Source organism: Hemiscyllium ocellatum, chromosome 13 (genome assembly GCF_020745735.1).
Source record: "Hemiscyllium ocellatum isolate sHemOce1 chromosome 13, sHemOce1.pat.X.cur, whole genome shotgun sequence".
Taxonomy (NCBI): Eukaryota; Metazoa; Chordata; class Chondrichthyes; order Orectolobiformes; family Hemiscylliidae; genus Hemiscyllium; species Hemiscyllium ocellatum.
Window position 1 is genome coordinate 73,339,151 of NC_083413.1, and position 16,843 is coordinate 73,355,993.

The window sequence follows — 16,843 nt, forward strand, 5'->3', positions numbered from 1 at the left end:
GAGAGACCAAATAAACTGCTTATGGATGTTAGTGTTGCTTGAACTAGTGCCGTGAGTTATCCAGTCGAGGTTACATACAAGGACTTTAGTTTAATATCTCATCCAAAAGGTAGCGAAGAATGCTCTCAAATTACATTAAAATACCAATGCAGGCTACTTGTTCTCAATTCTTGTGCAGTGTTCAAACTCACAACCTCCTGACTCAAAGATGAGGGGGGCAGCCACTCAGCCATAGTAACTCTGAGATCCATAAAGTGATGTATTTTTCCACAGTTCCAGTACTTACTTGGGTATTTCTGTGAGGGGAGGTACAAGGCAGCCTAAATGAAAAGCCCTTGGACAGCCATCACAGCAGATCAGTTCACCTCCATCTCTGCACACTGCACACTCATCATCGTTCTTCTGTTCAGACAGGAAATGGGGAAAAGAAAATGTGAGCCAAACAGAAGCAAACTGAGGCCTGGAGGGAACCAGGGGCAAGGACCTGGTGATTCTCACTCTTACTTGTCTTTTGTGGAACTCATTGTTTATCACTAGTCATTATGATCTACACTCTTCCAGAATAAATCCAGTTACATATCTGGCTCCTTGACCTGGCCACTAGCAATCTGAGACATGTTTCGCACATGTGCTTTTCCTTCTGTTGCAAGCAAAGCCGTTGTGCTCTCATCCGTCTATCAGTACCCTCAATACCCTGAGCACTCAATGGAAAATAGGGATGGACCTTCACTGTAAACTAAGGGAGACTAAAAGGAGATTTGATAGAAGTTTTCAAAGTCATGAAGCAGTCTGGACCTGCAATTATTCCTGCCCCACCCCCCATTTCCCCCCAAAACCTTCAAATTATCATTTTTCAATGTTTACATGTCTTTATAGTTTTGTACCTCCCTGTCTGTAATGTTCTCCAGCTAAAGAACACACTCAGAACAGTCTATACTTCCAAATGTGGTCTGCTGTGTACCCTTATCTCCCTTCACCCAGCTGTATATCTGTGTCCTCAGCCAGATAAACACAAAATTCCAACACAAGATTAAAGGCTGTGTATAAAGAGTTGTTGTTGATGTTCTTGCTGTTCTGCAATACCTGTGCCAGGGGTAAACCTTTGCAGCGAGTGGCCAACTTCCAGGCCTTACTCCGAATCTTCCCTCCTGGATCCTCAGACTTACTGAGAACATGTGTTTCTCCGGCACCCTTAATTCCCTTTTTGGAAATTCCTGAATGGAATATACCAGATGTCAATATTCCTCACAGTGTATATTATTGAACCATATACAGAAGGAGGCAATTCGGTCCATCAAGCCTGTGTAAGCCCATCAAAAGAGTTATCCAATTTAACTCATTCCCTTACCCTACTGCCATCTTTCCCTTTCAATATTCTGCAATTCCCATTTGAAAGTTACTGCTGATTGCTTTCATCAACCTTTCTGATAATTCATCAAAGCATGTAAGGAAATTATTCTCATCTCACCTCTTTTGTCAAGTATCTTCCCAATGTACCCCAGCTGATACTTGATAAGGTTTTTCCTTACTTATTGAAGCAAAACCTTTCATGGTTGGACTTTCCTATCAACCTCTCTCAAACTTTCTCTACTCCAATGAGAACAGTCCAGATTTCCTTTACTATTTCACCCAAATTATATCCTCAGTACCACTGTCATAAATTTCCACTGAATGCTCCCTTAGGCCTTAACATCTTTCTTAAATTAGGTACAGCACTCCATTTTAGACCTAACCAGTGATTAGTAAAGGTTTAGCTCAACATCTTTGCCTTTGTGTGTAAAGACCCTGAGGTTACTCTGCCTTACCACCCCCCCATTTGAAAATTATACCACTTAATCTAAATTTCCTTCCCTCAGTCTTCCCATCAAATTGCATTCTACCATCTTGGTCTCCATTAAATTACATTGAACATTTACTTAGCTATGTATGGTCCTCACACTCAACAAGTTCTCCTTCAAATCCTCCCACTTTCATCAGACCACAGGAGTAGCCTTGGGCACCCACATCTGCCCCAGCTATGCTTGCCTCTTCATAGGGTAAATAGATTAGTCTATTTTCCATAGTTACAACAACACCATTCCCCACTTTTTCCTCCGCTACTTCGCTGACTGTATCAGTGCCACCTTGTGCTCCCATGAGTAGGTTGAACAGTTCATCAACTTCACTAACACCTTCCAAACTGACCTCAAGTTCACCTGGACCATGTCAGACACATCCCTCCCTTTCCTGGACATCTCCATCTCCAACTCTGGTGACCGACTAAACACGGACATCCATTTCAAACCCACCGACTCCTATAGCCACCTTGACTACACCTCCTCCCACCTCCCCTCCCTGTTAAAATGCAATTTCTTACGCACAATTCCACTGCCTCCACTGTGTCTGCTCCAAAGGGTCCACTCCAGGGCATCCAGATGGCCTCCCGTTTCAGGGATCGCAATTTCTCCTCTCACGTGATCAACAATGCCCTCCAGCGCATCTCCTCCACTTGCTGCACCTCCACCCTTGAACCCCATCCTTCCAACTGCAACAAAGATAGAACCCCCATGGTCCTCACCTTCCACCCCACCAATCCCCTGATACAATGCATCATCTTCTACCATTTCCGCCAGCTACAGGCAGACCCCACCATCATAGATATATTTCCCTCCCCATCGCTATCTGCACTTTGCAGAGACCTTTCCCTCCGTGATTCCCTCGTTAGGTCCATGCCCCCACCAACCCACCCTCCACTCCTGGCATCCTCCCTTGCCACTGCAAGAGGTGTAAAACCTGTGCCCACACCACCCTCGCTCACCTTCATCCAAGTCACCAAAGGATCTTTCCACATCCGGCAGAGATTTTTCTGCACACTCATTCACCTCATCTACTGCATCCATTGCTCTCGATGTGCTCTCCTCTACATCAGGGAGACAGAACACTAACTTGCGGAGTGCTTCAGGGAACATCTCTGGGACACACGCACTAAACAATTCCACTTCAACTCCCCCTCCCTCTCCCCCAAGGATATGCATGTCCTGGGCATCATCCACTGCCAAATCATATCCACCTGCCAACTGGAGGAAGAACGCCTCATCTTCTACCTTGGGACCCTTCAATCACAGGGCATCAACATCGACTTCACTACTTTCCAAATCTTCCCCCCTCACCTCATCCCAGATCCAATCTTCCATTTCAGCACTGCCCTCTTGACCTGTCCTATCTGCCGTCTTCCTTCCCACGTATCAGCTCCTCCCTATAACAAACACGCTCACTTGCATCCACCTATTGCCTTCCCACCTACTTTCTTTCTAGCCTCACCCCCACCCCTCTATTTATCTCTCATCCCCCTTCCCCCTCCACATTCCTGATGAAGAGCTTATGCCCAAACTGTTGACTCTCCTGCTCCTTGGATGCTGCCTGACCTGCTGTGCTTTTCCAGCGCCACACTTTTCGACTCTCACTCTCCAGCATCTGCAGTCCTCACCTTCTCCATACTGTTGTACTATCATGCTTGATATTGACTTCGGTTCTGAGTTTGGCATCTTCTGCAAGCTCACTTAGTGACTCATAAAGGTTTAGTATAAAGTTCTTGCTTTTCTACAGTGGTAGTGTCTATGGGTCTGCAAGATGACTGGGAAATGGAAGGGAATATGGCCTGTTATGCACCATCCTTTGAAAGTTAGAGGGTGACACCAAGTGGTACATTAAGGTCACAACATGGTTGAGAAATTGAGAGTTGAAAAGTGTGGCGCTGCAAAAGCATAGCTGGTCAGGCAGCATCTGAGGAGCAGGAGAGTCGACGTTTCAGGCATAAGCCCTTCATCAAGAATCATGATTCTCACTTGAAAATGTAATTTTTAAAAAGTTCTGAGATATACATATGAAAGAACTGAAAACAACAAGGTCATTCAAAAAGATGAGAGACATAACAAACAATCCAGGTCTTTTCCAATATATAATTTCAGTTACATCACGCTGTAAACTTTTGCTATAAATTCTGTGTCTTACAATCTTATCCTTCACAACCACCTGATGAAGGAGCAGCGCTCTGAAAGCTAGTGCTTTCAAATAAACCTGTTGGACTATAATCTGGTGTTGTGTGATTTGTAACTTTGTACACCCCAGTCTAATACTGGCACCTCCAAATCAAAAAAATGATGTAAATACTGAGCAGGTCTGGCTGCTTCTACGGTACGAGATATAAAGTTTACGTTTCAGGTTATGACCTTTCCTTTAGTACTATGCAAGTCTGGCTTCTCTCTATTCACACTTCTTCCATACGAGTCCTTGTGATCCATGCTTGAAATGGTGATGGAAGTATGTTCAATAATAACATTTTAAAGGCAAGTGGATAAAGGGAAAATTTGAAGAGTTTTGGGAAGAGAGCTGAGAATTGTATTGTCTTTCCAAAGGTCAGTGCAGTTATAATGGACCGAACAGTCTCCTTACTCATCTTACATTCTACTAATAGGTCGATTCTAATACCTCCTCAACCCAATGTATGTTTCTATTAATGTGTTTAGCTCATGGTGCAAGAGCATTGAATTGAATTGACGTAGTTTTATTGTCACATGTACTCAAACACAGTGAAAAGTTTATAAGTTGCCATCTGCAGTGCTATCTTGTTCAGTTACAAGGTTAATTTCAGTGTAACAATATCCCCAGCATAGTGACCAGTGTAGAGTACCTAAGTACAATCGTTAGTTATGGAATAGAGAAATTGAAGAAAAAAAGATGCATTACAACTATATTTGCATATTAGTTCACTTCTGAAATTGCATTGCGACTGGTTTAATACCTGATTCTAAGACTTGCTTGATGAGAATCCCTTTGAGGTTAGCACTCGAGGCAGAAAGCTCATTGGTTGCATGATTGTTGTCTTTTTGAACTGGTTGCGTTCCTTATTAAAAGGAGAGACAAAAATAAATGTGTATGAAAAATTTCAGACATAACTTTCAGAAAATTAGTGCAGTACTTCACAAAAGACTTTAGGAAACATTTTATTAATGTGCATAATAACAAAAGTAAGAGTAACAAAATAAGGAGATACTTAATATCTCTCAACTAAAATTAGCTCCAATGAGAAAGGAAGAGTTTCTGGGAAGGGTGGATCATCTACAGCTCAACAAACAAGTTAAGGGTAACATCAAATTAAAAGAAACACTGTACAAGTCTGTCAAGGTTAGTGGTAGGTCAGAAAATTGGTTAAATTTTAAGAATTAACAAAGAATGACAAAAATTATAGAGAGAAAGCAATCTATTACAGTCAGCTAGCTAGCTATTAAAACAGGTAGTGAGAGTTTCCGGAATATTTGAATAGTGACTCAAACTAACTTTGCTCCTCTAGATTTAGTCTGGGAGAACTGATAACAGAAAATAGGGAAATAGCAAACATGTTAAATAGGTATATTTAATTTCATGTAGAGGTCTTGAAACGCTTCTCAAAGAAACCTGAAAATTGAAAGGTGAAAGAGATGGAGGAGCTTAAAACAATCTTTGCCACCAAATAAAATTGTTGGACCTAAAGATTGACAAGTCTCGAAAACCAGATGGCCTACATCCTTTGATCTCAAAAGAAATGGCATTGCTTATAATTTTCCAAAATTATTAAAATTCTAGGAGAGCCTAAGCTGATTGGAAAGGGGGAGATTAAAAGCAGTAAACCATAGGCCTAACAGCCCAGCATCTAAATCTATCAATGTCATCAAGTTTAGAAGGAACCTAAATTGTCAAAGTGGGGGTAAAGCATCTACAAAAGGATATCTCTACAAGTGAATGGAGTAAAATGTGGCAGGAAGAAGAGAAAAGGAGGATACTATCTATAAGAATTGAGATTAGTATAAACAGTCAGCAAGTGATCAGAAAGTCAAATGGAATGTTGGCACGCATTGCAAAGGGAATAGAACCTAGAACCATGGAAATGATACAGCACAGAGGGGAACCATACAATCCCTATAGTATGGAAGCAGGCCTTTTGGCCCAACAAGTTCACACCGGCCCTCTGAAGAGTAACCCACCCAGACCAATTCCCTTACCCTATATTTACCCCTAAGTAATGGACATTTTAGCATGGCTAATTCACCTAACCTGCACATCTTTGGATTGTGGGAGGAAACCGGAGCACCCGGAGGAAACCCACATGCGCATGGGGAGAATGTACAAACTCTATACAGACAGTGGCCTGAGGCTGGAATCAAACAGGTGTCCCTGGTACTGTGAGGCAGCAGTGCGAACCACTGAGCCATCATGCCACCCCTAATCTTATCCATGCCGACCCAAAGACACTTAGATGGCCTTTCTAATGCCATCTTCCTGCACATGACACGTAGCTCTGCAGCTTATAGTATTTGAGGGGCAGATCCAGGTATTTTTTAAACGAGTTAGGGTCTCTGCCTCCATCACCAACTCAGGCAGCGAATTCCAATCACCCACCACCCTTTGCGTTAAAACGTTTTTCCCTCATGTCCCCTCTAATCCTTCTGCCATTTAGCTTGATCTAGGAGCCCTGTTTTTTGAACGCTCTGCCAATGGAAACAGATTCCTTCCATCTCCACCCATCACAATTTTATATACTTCAAGCATGTCACCCCACCCCAGCCTTTGCTGTTCCAAGGAAAATAACCCCAACCTCTCGTTTTTTTTAGGGTTAGATTAGATTACTTATAGTATGGAAACAGGCCCTTCGGCCCAACAAGTCCACACCGACCCATCGAAGCGCAACCCCCCATTCCCCTACATTTACCCCTTTACCTAACACTACGGGCAATTTAGCCTGGCCAATTCACCTAACCTGCACATCTTTGAACTGTGGGAGGAAACCAGAGCACCCGGAGGAAACCCACGCAGACACGGGGAGAATGTGCAAACTCCACACAGTCAGTCGATGTAGCTACTATTCCCCAGTCCAGGCAACATTCTATTAAATCGTCTCTGCACTTTCTCCAGAGTAGTTACATTCTTCCTGTTATGTGATGACTTTTCTTTAACTGAATATTAGAGTCAGAAAATTTTACTGTAGCTTTACAGGGCTTGGTGAGACCATATATGGAACACTGCTCACTGATTTGGACTCCTTTATTTATTTGTAAAAGTATGCAATTGCATTAAAACAGTTCAGAAAAGATTCACTTAGCTTCTACCTGGGATGAATGGCTTTTCTTAGGAAAAAGGGTTGAAAACATTGGATCTGGATTCCCCTGTGTTTAGAAGAATGGGAAGTTCCCCATTTCACATACACAAGACCATAAGGTAAATTGATACATGGCAGCTACAAGGAAGCCATTTAGCACTGAGAAAATTCACTCTTAAGGTAGAAAGACACAGTTCTTTTTCTCTAAGAAACAATGACCTGTTCAATCACAATCTTGTTGAATGATAGGGCAGGCTTAAAAGGGCCAAATGCTGGATTAGTGGTGCTGGAAGAGCACAGCAGTTCAGGCAGCATCCAACGAGCAGCGAAATCGACGTTTCGGGGCTGATGAAGGGCTTTTGCCCGAAACGTCGATTTTGCTGCTCATTGGATGCTGCCTGAACTGCTGTGCTCTTCCAGCACCATTAATCCAGAATCTGGTTTCCAGCATCTGCAGTCGTTGTTTTTACCTACTTAAAGGGCCAAATGGCCTACTCTGGCTCTGAAGTCCTGTGTTCACAGCTCACTAACAAAGGCCCAGTTCATTGATACAAAAAATTATATCTCACTGACAATGAAGAGTAATATCTCACCACGCACAGAATAATATCTCAATGATAATGCAGAGTAATATCTGGCTACAGAGTAATATCTACTAGGAGAAAGTGAGGGCTGCAGATGTTGGAGTACCAGAGTTGAAAATTTTTCAGCACCACATTTTTCAATTACAGAGTAATATCTCACTACACACAGAATAATATCTCACTAAACATAGAGTAATATCTCATTCCACACAGTAACATTTACTGACGCTATTATCTCATTGATAAAAGAAGTGACATTTCATTACACATCGAATTAAAAATCACAAAACACCAGGTTATAGACCAACAGGTTAATGTGGAAGTACTAGTTACCTGATGAAGGAGCAGCACTCTGAAAGCTTGTACTTCCAAATAAACCTGTTGGATTATAACCTGGTGTTGTGTGATTTTTAACTTTGTCCACCTCAGTCCAACACTGGCACCTCTACATCATATACACAGAGTAACATCTCACTTACTCACATAGTCATATTTCTTTGATACACAGAATAACATTTTAATGACAGAAGACATTTCATAGACAGAATTACATTTTCAAGTCACAAAAAAATGCCATTGGCAATGAGTCACATCTCACTGACTGAGTGACATCTAACTGACACAGAGTAACATCTCTTTGATACACAGAGTAATATGTCATCGCTGCATGGAAGGCCCAGGAACTCATGAAACCCTGTCAAAAGTCCTTAGGTCAGAAAATCAGTTGTGATCAAGGAAATATCTCTGAGTGGATCCAATCCCTGCCTCTTTGAAAACCCTTTAATGGTGTAGAAATCAAAAATCTCAGCTCAAAGGTGTTGGGTGGGATAATTGCATCAAATCCACCATAATCCAATGCTAAGCAGCCACATTTCTAATCTTGAGGCACTTGGTATCCAATTGCAGAAACTCTTTAGGTTATGTTGAGCTTCAACAGAGCTGTAGCTCTGCTTATGGAAGCTGCCTTCCAAGCTGGGCTTGAGTACAGTGTTTGAGGGTGAGCTAAAATGTTGCAGCCCCATTTCCTGAAGATCTTTGCACAGTGTCACTTAATCCAATCATGCTCGAATCTGAGACTACTTACCACTTCTTTGAGGCACTCTGACAACATTAGTGTTTTCTGTTTTTTTCACGATTCTTCCTTTCAATATCGTCCCTGAAAAGCAACATGGTTAATGTCCCATTGCTGAAGAGCACCAAACCAAGTATTCAGATACTGTCATCCTGTTATGAGAGTCTCCTGCAAATGGGTCAGTTGATAACCCATAAATTTCTGAATCACAAGGTTGTTCAATTCAGCACCACTTTTGGACAATCCAGATATCTTCACTGGCGTTTATATGGTCAACTAAGGGCCTCAACTGGCTCATGGATTTCAAGACTAAGGGGCACATTTTTAAACTGAGAGGAGAGAGATTTTCAAAAGACATGGAGGCAATTTTTTTACATGGAAGGTGCAGCATGTGTGAAATGGTGAATGCAGGTACAGTGACAACATTTAAGAGACATTTAGACAAGTACATGAATAAGAAATATTTAGAGGGATATAGGCCACGCACAGGCAGGTGGGACTAGTTTAGTTTGGGATTATGGTTGCCATGGGCTAGATGAACCAAAGGGTCTGTTTCCATTCTGTATGGCTCTATGATTAGTTGGGCCATCCAACACATTGTCCGCCACTGACAAAATACCAGTGAAGGCAGGTAGGTGGTAGCTGCAGTGCCCAATTTTACAACAACCTTGTCAACCACTGCTCCACCTTCTGGCCATACCATTCCACCTTGAGAATGGTGAAGGCAGAAGCAATTAAAGTTTTCAAAAGAGCATTGAGTAAGTGCCTGAAGAGAAGAAAACGTGCAGGACAATGGGGAAAACACAAAGGAGTGGGATTGGCCGAGTCACATTTTCAGAGAAATAGCATAGACTTGGTGTTCAGAACAGACACCCTGTGTTCTGTAACCATTCTCTGAGTCAATCCCCTCCCTGAGCCTCGTCAGTGATGAAACATTTGGATAATGGCAGTGAAGTAATAAAAATTCAGAACCTTAAGATGATATTCAGGGGACTTGGTCTCAAATATCACCATGGCAGATGGTGAATTCAATAACAGTCTGAAATTAAAACCTATCCCATGAGAAACCCTATGTTTATTGCTGTTGAAAACCTGTCTGGCTTATTCATTTCCCTCAGGGATAGAGATTGGCCAAAAATATCTCGTGTGGCAAGTATGACTCCAGACCTATGGCAATGTACGTGATTCTGAACTATCCTCTGGGCAGTTCATTGTGGGCAATAAATGCTGACCCAGCCTGTGACCCTTTCATCCCATGAAGGTATAAGCAAAATACCAAGTGGGCAAATGCTGAGTTTAGCAGCCCACCTGCCTAATTTGGATAACTAACTGAAGGTCAACTCAGTCGTTAAAAAGTCTGTTGAACTGAAAAACATGCTGCTCATTCCAAAATATGGTCACCCTGGACGGCCATATAGGAGTGAGTAAGCTGTTTTTATCAGTCTCCATGTGAAAAGGATGGGAGGAAGGGGAGCACATCATTAAGGACAGGTTTTCTGCATGCACCAGGGACACCTTTAGTCCACCAAAGATATAAGCCATCTCCCTTCCAAACTGCCTGTTCATCATAAGCTGGCTACTCAAGCCCCCTCCCTCCTCCCTGCGCTCTGGGATTGCTCACTGTTCACAAACTGCAGGACTTAACCTTCCCGGCACAGACCGGCTCCCCCTTGTGTTCTTTCCTGCACTTTCGGCAGTGCCCACTAATGAACCCTGGTACTGGAAGGAGTGATGAAGCTGCAGCCCAGTCAGATTAGCTAGCTGAGTGATTATGAGAACAGAACTTCCTCCTGAGTGAAGGGTAGTAGTCCCACTGTTAAGCAATTTAGTTCACTCAGTATTATAGTTATGACAGAGGTTATCGCAGACAGCATTAACTTCCAGCTAACTTGTGTGTGTGTGTGTGTGTGTGTGTGTGTATGTGTGTGTGAGACTTCATGTCTGCATGTATTGTTTACACTATAGGTACATGTCTCAGTACTGTGTGTCTGTCTGAATGAATGAATGTGTGCATGTGTGAATACCTAATGAATGAATGCACAGCTCATTATCTGGGTGTGTGTCTGTGTTTCTGTACTTGGTCTATTTGAGTGTACAGACATCCCAGTCGTACAGCTATCGTGCTTACTCACTATATATTTGAACCTGGCATAACCTGAACTCATTGTTTTCGCTGAATGGACTGTTTAATGCTGCAATCCAGGGACCCTTATAGAATGCTCTCTTACCTGGTGTCTCCTTGTTATTGCCATATTTTGTATTCATGCCAGCTGCATTGGCCGGTGACTCCTCGGGAGATTTCCGTTTTAGCGGAGGCCTCATTGTTATCTGATTGGGAGACATTCTGGGGGTTTTCCTTCCTCGTCTCAGTTTGTTTAGATCTAAGTCTGTAAGTTCCAAGCAGAACAGTTAATACTTCTTACTTTCCTCCTGCAGTTTCATAAAAATATCAACTTACTTGGATGGCCAAATATGCTTGGGGGCATAGTTGAAAGGTTGATCATGAAATGTTCTGACTGCATGACTGTGCACTGACAATGTGAGGAAAGGATCCCACAGTTCACTAATCCTCAGTTCAAAAATGTTCCTTCTCCCTACTAGTTTCATCCAGAGAGATCCTTTCTGTTCTGTCCCCTTATTCCTCATTCACCCAGCAGCAGCATTATCCTTCAAGTTCCCTCATGTTTCATGTTTCACTCATGTTAAAATGCGTATGATCCAACTTCCTCTCACTCCAAACACCAGGCTAATAGTTATTATTGGTGGTACCTTGAATAAGTCTCAGTTATTACCGCATTGCAGCAAAAAATTAAATTGCTAATATTTGGTCCACCAGGGATAGCGTTCAAGATAGGAATCACCGAAAATTTCAATTGTGATCCCCAGCTGTGGGAGGTACCAGAACAATGATCAACATTAGCACAAGAGCAATCATTTATCTCCCAGCATATTCATTTGGTTGGGGATGCTTAAATACACTGTTCTATGTTCTTACTGCAAAAGACTGAGAAAGAGAGAGTGTCTCACATGGTAAATGGAACATTAGGAGACCGGTTAGCTCAGTTGGCTGGACAGCTGCTTTGCAAAGCAGGGTGATGCCAACAGCAATGTGTTTGATTCCTATATGACCTAAGGTGCTCTCCTTCTCAATCTTTCCCCTCATCTGAGGTATGGTAACACTCAAGTTAAATGACCACCAAGCTATTGAGAGAGCGGCCCTTTGGTCTTGTAGGAGTATGGTAATCTTACATTGTTAAATTTAACATGGTCCAAACATAGCAGGGACAAAAAATCTATACAAGTCACAGGTCGAAACAGAACAGTGATTTTGACAGAGACAGATATAAATTGAGAGACAGGCCTGGATTTTCATCTTTGGATTGCAAGTGGTGTCATTTCCTAATGCCTCAGTGCCACCTCTTGCCCAGCGGGCCAGTCCACCTGAATTTCATGACAGAATGTGAGTGATGCCTGGAGTAAGGGATGCCATCTCCTGAGTAGCAGGCCTGAGGCTGGATGCTGAGGCAGGCAGGTTAGAAGGCCAACCACCATTCACTGGTACATTGACCCAGTTGGAGTCATAGAGATGTTCAGCATGGAAACAGACCTTTTGGTCCAAACTGTCCATGCCAACCAGGTATCCTAAATTAATCTGGTCCTGTTTATCAGCATTTGGCCCATATTCCTCTAAACCCTTTCTATTCATGTACCTATCCAGATGTCTTTTAAATGCTGTAATTGTACCAGCCTCCATCACTTCCTCTGGCAGCTCATTCTATACACGCACCACCCTCTATGTGAAAATCTTGCCTTTTAGGTCCCTTTTAACTATTTCCCCTCACACTATATACCCTTAAGGTTTGGACTACCCTGCCTTTACTATTTAGGTAAAAACAAGGGCTGCAGATGCTGAAAATCAGATTCTAGATTAGAGTTGTGCTGGAAAAACACAGTAGTTCAGACATTATCTGAGGAGCAGGAAAATCGACGTTTCAGGCAAAAGCCCTTCATCATTTTTACTATTTACCCTATCCTTGCCCCTCATGATTTTATAAATTTCTGCAAGGTCACCCCTCAGCCTTTGACCCTCCAGGGAAAATAGACCCAGCCTATTCAACCTCTCTCCATAGCTCAAACTCTCCAACCCTGGCAACATCCTTGTAAATCTTTTCTGAACCCTTTCAAGTTTCACAACACCTTTCCTGCGGCTGGGAGATCAGAATTGAATGCAGTATTCCAAAAGTGGCCTACCCAATGTCCTGTACAGCTGCAAAATGAGCTCCCAAATCCTATACTCAATGCTCTGACCAATAAAGGGCAGTTTACCAAACGCCTTCTTCACTACCCTGTCTGTCTGCAACGCCACCTTCAAGAAATTATGAACCTGCACCCCAAGGTCTCTTTGCATGACAACAATCAGTTCTGAATACAGGTATCAGAAACTCACACAAATAGCTATTAATTACCTCCATGCCTTCTTATACTCCCATGTCTACACAGCCAGCACCCACTGATGTGGTTTCTTTGGTAAAACTCCATCATCAGTATGGGTATAATATGAGTACTTACTGTCCTATACATTGGGTCACATTATATACACCACATAGCTCGAGTTCTTATTAAGAGATCTGTCTTGAAATTTAGTAACAACAGTAAAAATTCACACTGCAATAATATCACAGACATGTAAATAAGATGGATAAATTACCCATCAGGAAGACAATTACAACACAGATAGCTTGCTGTCAATATCTTGGGAGTTACCATTGACCTGAAACTAAACTGGACCAGTAACACTCTGTATGGATAGATTGTGGCTGCACTAACAAATCAGGAGTGGGATGGAATACTTGCCACTTATCTGGATGAGGGCAGTTCCAACAACACTAAAGATACTCAACACCATCCAGGAAACAGCAACTCATTCTTGATTAGCATGCCATCACTAATGTCAATACTTGTTTCTTCCATTACTGACATACATAGCAGCAGTGCGTACAATACAAGATGCATTTCAACAACTCACAGGAGCTTCTTTGACTGCAGCTTCCAACCCTGTTACCTCCAGCACCTAGAAGGACAGGGCAGCAGATACATGGGAACTTGCAATTACTCTCGAAGTTAGATACCATCCTGACTTGGAACTACATTGCTATTCCTTTGCTGGCACTGGATCAAAAGTCAGGCACTCCCCTTCCTAACAGCACTGTGGGTCTACCTGCACAACAAGGATCACAGTGGTTCAAAAAGACAGTTCACCATCATCTTCTGAAGCACAATTAGGAATGAGCAATAAATATTGGTCTAGCCAGCGATTCCCAGACCCTTTGAATGAATTTGTATATAAACAAAAAGACAGAAAGAGACAGCCCAACAGTCAAAGTGCTACAAAATAGCCAAATTTGAACTACTTCTCCCTCAGCACACTCTGTTCACATATAATTTTTAAAAATAGAGTCATGTGCATACTAACATTAAATTAGACATAGCAGATCATCTTGATTAGATTAGATTCCCTACAGCATGGATACTGCCTGAACTACTGTGCTTTTTGGAATCCCAACAAGTCCACACCAGCCCTCTGAAGAGTAACCCACCCAGACTCATTTCCCTACATTTACCCCTGAATTATGCACCTAACATTATGGGCAATTTAGTATTGGCAAGTCACCTGACCTGCACATCTTTTGGAATCTGGGAGGAAACCAGAGCACCGAGAGGAAACCCATGGAGACACAGGGAGAATGTGCAAACTCCACACAGACAGTTGTCTGAGGCTGGAATCAAACTCAAGTCTCTGGCACTTTGAGGTAGTAGTGCTAACCACTGAGCCACCATGCCACTCTTAAGTTTGTGCAGTATTGTAAAATGATTGATAGAGAGTTGGGAGCCAGGTTTATCTTGTTCTTAATGGAAATAAGGAGATGTAAAAAAAATGGTTATCGTATCACTATTACCCTATTCTCAGTTAAAAGTAAACCATGGCAAAGGACAGAATGAAATTCACAAAAGCATTAATCGGAAACTAAGAGAGAGAGAGTGAGGTAAACATAAACACAGAGATTAGAAAGAAACAAAAGGCAACAGGACACCCACACTCAGAGAATGGGAGAGAGAGGGTGTGACAGCAAGGGAATGAAAAAGACAAATACACAGAAATACATAGGAAACAAAAAAAATCAACATATACAGATGAGGAGTGTGCAGGAGGGAAAAATCTCCTTCCCTTTGTTTCTCTGTAATTGTATCCCTGTCAACTCTCTAGGCATGGTGGCGCAGTGGTTAGCACTGCTGCCTTGCAGCATCAGAGACATGCGTTCAATTCCCACCTCAGGCAACTCTGTGTGGAGTTTGCACATTATCCCTGTTTATGTGTGGGTTTGCTCTGGTTTCCTCCCACAGTCCAAAAATGCGCAGGTTAGGTGAATTGGCCATGCTAAATTGCTAAGTGAAGGGGTAAATGTAGGGGAATGGGTCTGGGTGGGTTGCTCTTCGGAGGGTCGGTGTGGACTTGTTGGGCTGAAGGGCCTGCTTCCACACTGTAAGTAATCTAATCTCTTCACAATCTGTTGTGGTTATGTTGTTCTCACAATCTCCTGGATTGTAAGAAATTGAACACACTGGTTGTTTCCTGTGCACCTTGTGGCAGATAGACATCAGAGCCATTACTCTCTTCCCTTACCTTTTGGAAAGCTGTGGTAAACAGGCTGGAGTTTGGGGTACCGCTCCAGATTATAGTCTTTGAAAAGATTCTTCCAGAATTCACTAATGGATCCATTGTTCTTCTCCAGGATCCATGTGAGGACAGTGTACACAGCCTTGTTGCTACCCTTCTGTTCCTTTAGCTGTAATGTTTCCTGTTGAAAATCAATGAGTAACTTTTCATTAATCTGAGTGTATTTTAGTAATTCCAGAAATATGAGGCTGAGACTGGATGACAGAAAGATGGATCAGTTCCTTCAATGGTTACTCATATTTAAAGTCAAATATTTCTGCCATGTACAGGTCTATTTGCAATCACTCACACCAGTTTCTCATTTTCTTCGCAGACTATTTCATTTTTTCTCAATTATCTTTTCCCAGCTTGCCTTCTTCCCCTTTTGGAAGCTTTTTAAAATTTAATTTTCATTTGCTACAGTATTTGCATTTTTTCCCATGTTCCCTTCTTCATGTTCGCTTTGCTTTTCTTGTTTTTGCTGAAACTGTCTTTCTCACATTCTCATTCTTTCTCTCTTTCTAATGTTCCCATTCACTCTCATATTCTGATTCTCACATTCTCTCTCCAATGTTGGTTTCCTCTGGCAAGGTTTGGCCTAGTGTTATCTATCCAAGTGAGAGCTCAACCTATTTCAAGACAGACTTGGTATCTGAGCCAGGACACTATTGTTGATTAAGCAGTCTGTACAGAGGACATTATTTGATAGGCTTTCCTAGTCCTGAAATTTTTTGCGTTTCTCCAACACACTGCAAAGGTTTGAATGGGATGAATTTGTTCTAACACAATCTCACTTAGTACTAGAGTTTGCTTTGCCCTGGTCCACTGCCATGATGACACATTGATTGGCTGAGCATTGACCCATTTTGATACCTTGAATATTTGCTCTGTGATGACATCATGATCCACCAGTCCATGTAGAAATGGGAAGAGATCATCAATGGCCATTGAAATCTCGGTCCTGTTCACCTTCAAGATCTGTCTAAGATCCTCCTCGGGATTTTTATCACAGTTTGACATTCTGTGGACGAATGTACAGACGTTAAACAGTCTACAGAGGCATCGACATTGCACTGATCTGAAAGTGTACTGAAAGACAACAGTTCCTGAACCAAACACACAGTCGAAACCAGCAGCAAATCCCTGCGCCAGTAATAGAAATTAAATCCAAAACGGAAACTGCTCCTGAAAAAGAACCAGAAATTAAACTCAAACCAGAAACTGCTCCTGAAACAGAATCAGAAGTTAAACCCAAACCAGCAGCAGCTCCTGAACCAGCAGGTCTACCCAAAGTGGAAATGTTACATGATACAGAACCTGTCCAGAAATCTTGTGGAGAGTCTGTCAAGGAGCTGAACCAT

General features: G+C 42.3%; 1 protein-coding gene across 1 annotated transcript in view; it reads right to left on the minus strand.

The window, feature by feature from the left end:
- Window positions 1–16,502, minus strand: part of aire (autoimmune regulator) — a 39,300-nt gene extending 22,798 nt beyond the window's left edge. The window contains exons 1-6 of the mRNA XM_060833943.1: window positions 16,356–16,502; window positions 15,450–15,624; window positions 10,996–11,154; window positions 4,781–4,882; window positions 1,084–1,214; window positions 287–402 (exon numbers count right to left, since the gene is read on the minus strand). Of these exons, the coding sequence (XP_060689926.1) occupies window positions 287–402; window positions 1,084–1,214; window positions 4,781–4,882; window positions 10,996–11,154; window positions 15,450–15,624; window positions 16,356–16,502 (830 nt within the window). The remainder of the gene's footprint in view (window positions 1–286; window positions 403–1,083; window positions 1,215–4,780; window positions 4,883–10,995; window positions 11,155–15,449; window positions 15,625–16,355) is intronic.
- Between the last annotated feature and the right edge of the window lie 341 nt (window positions 16,503–16,843).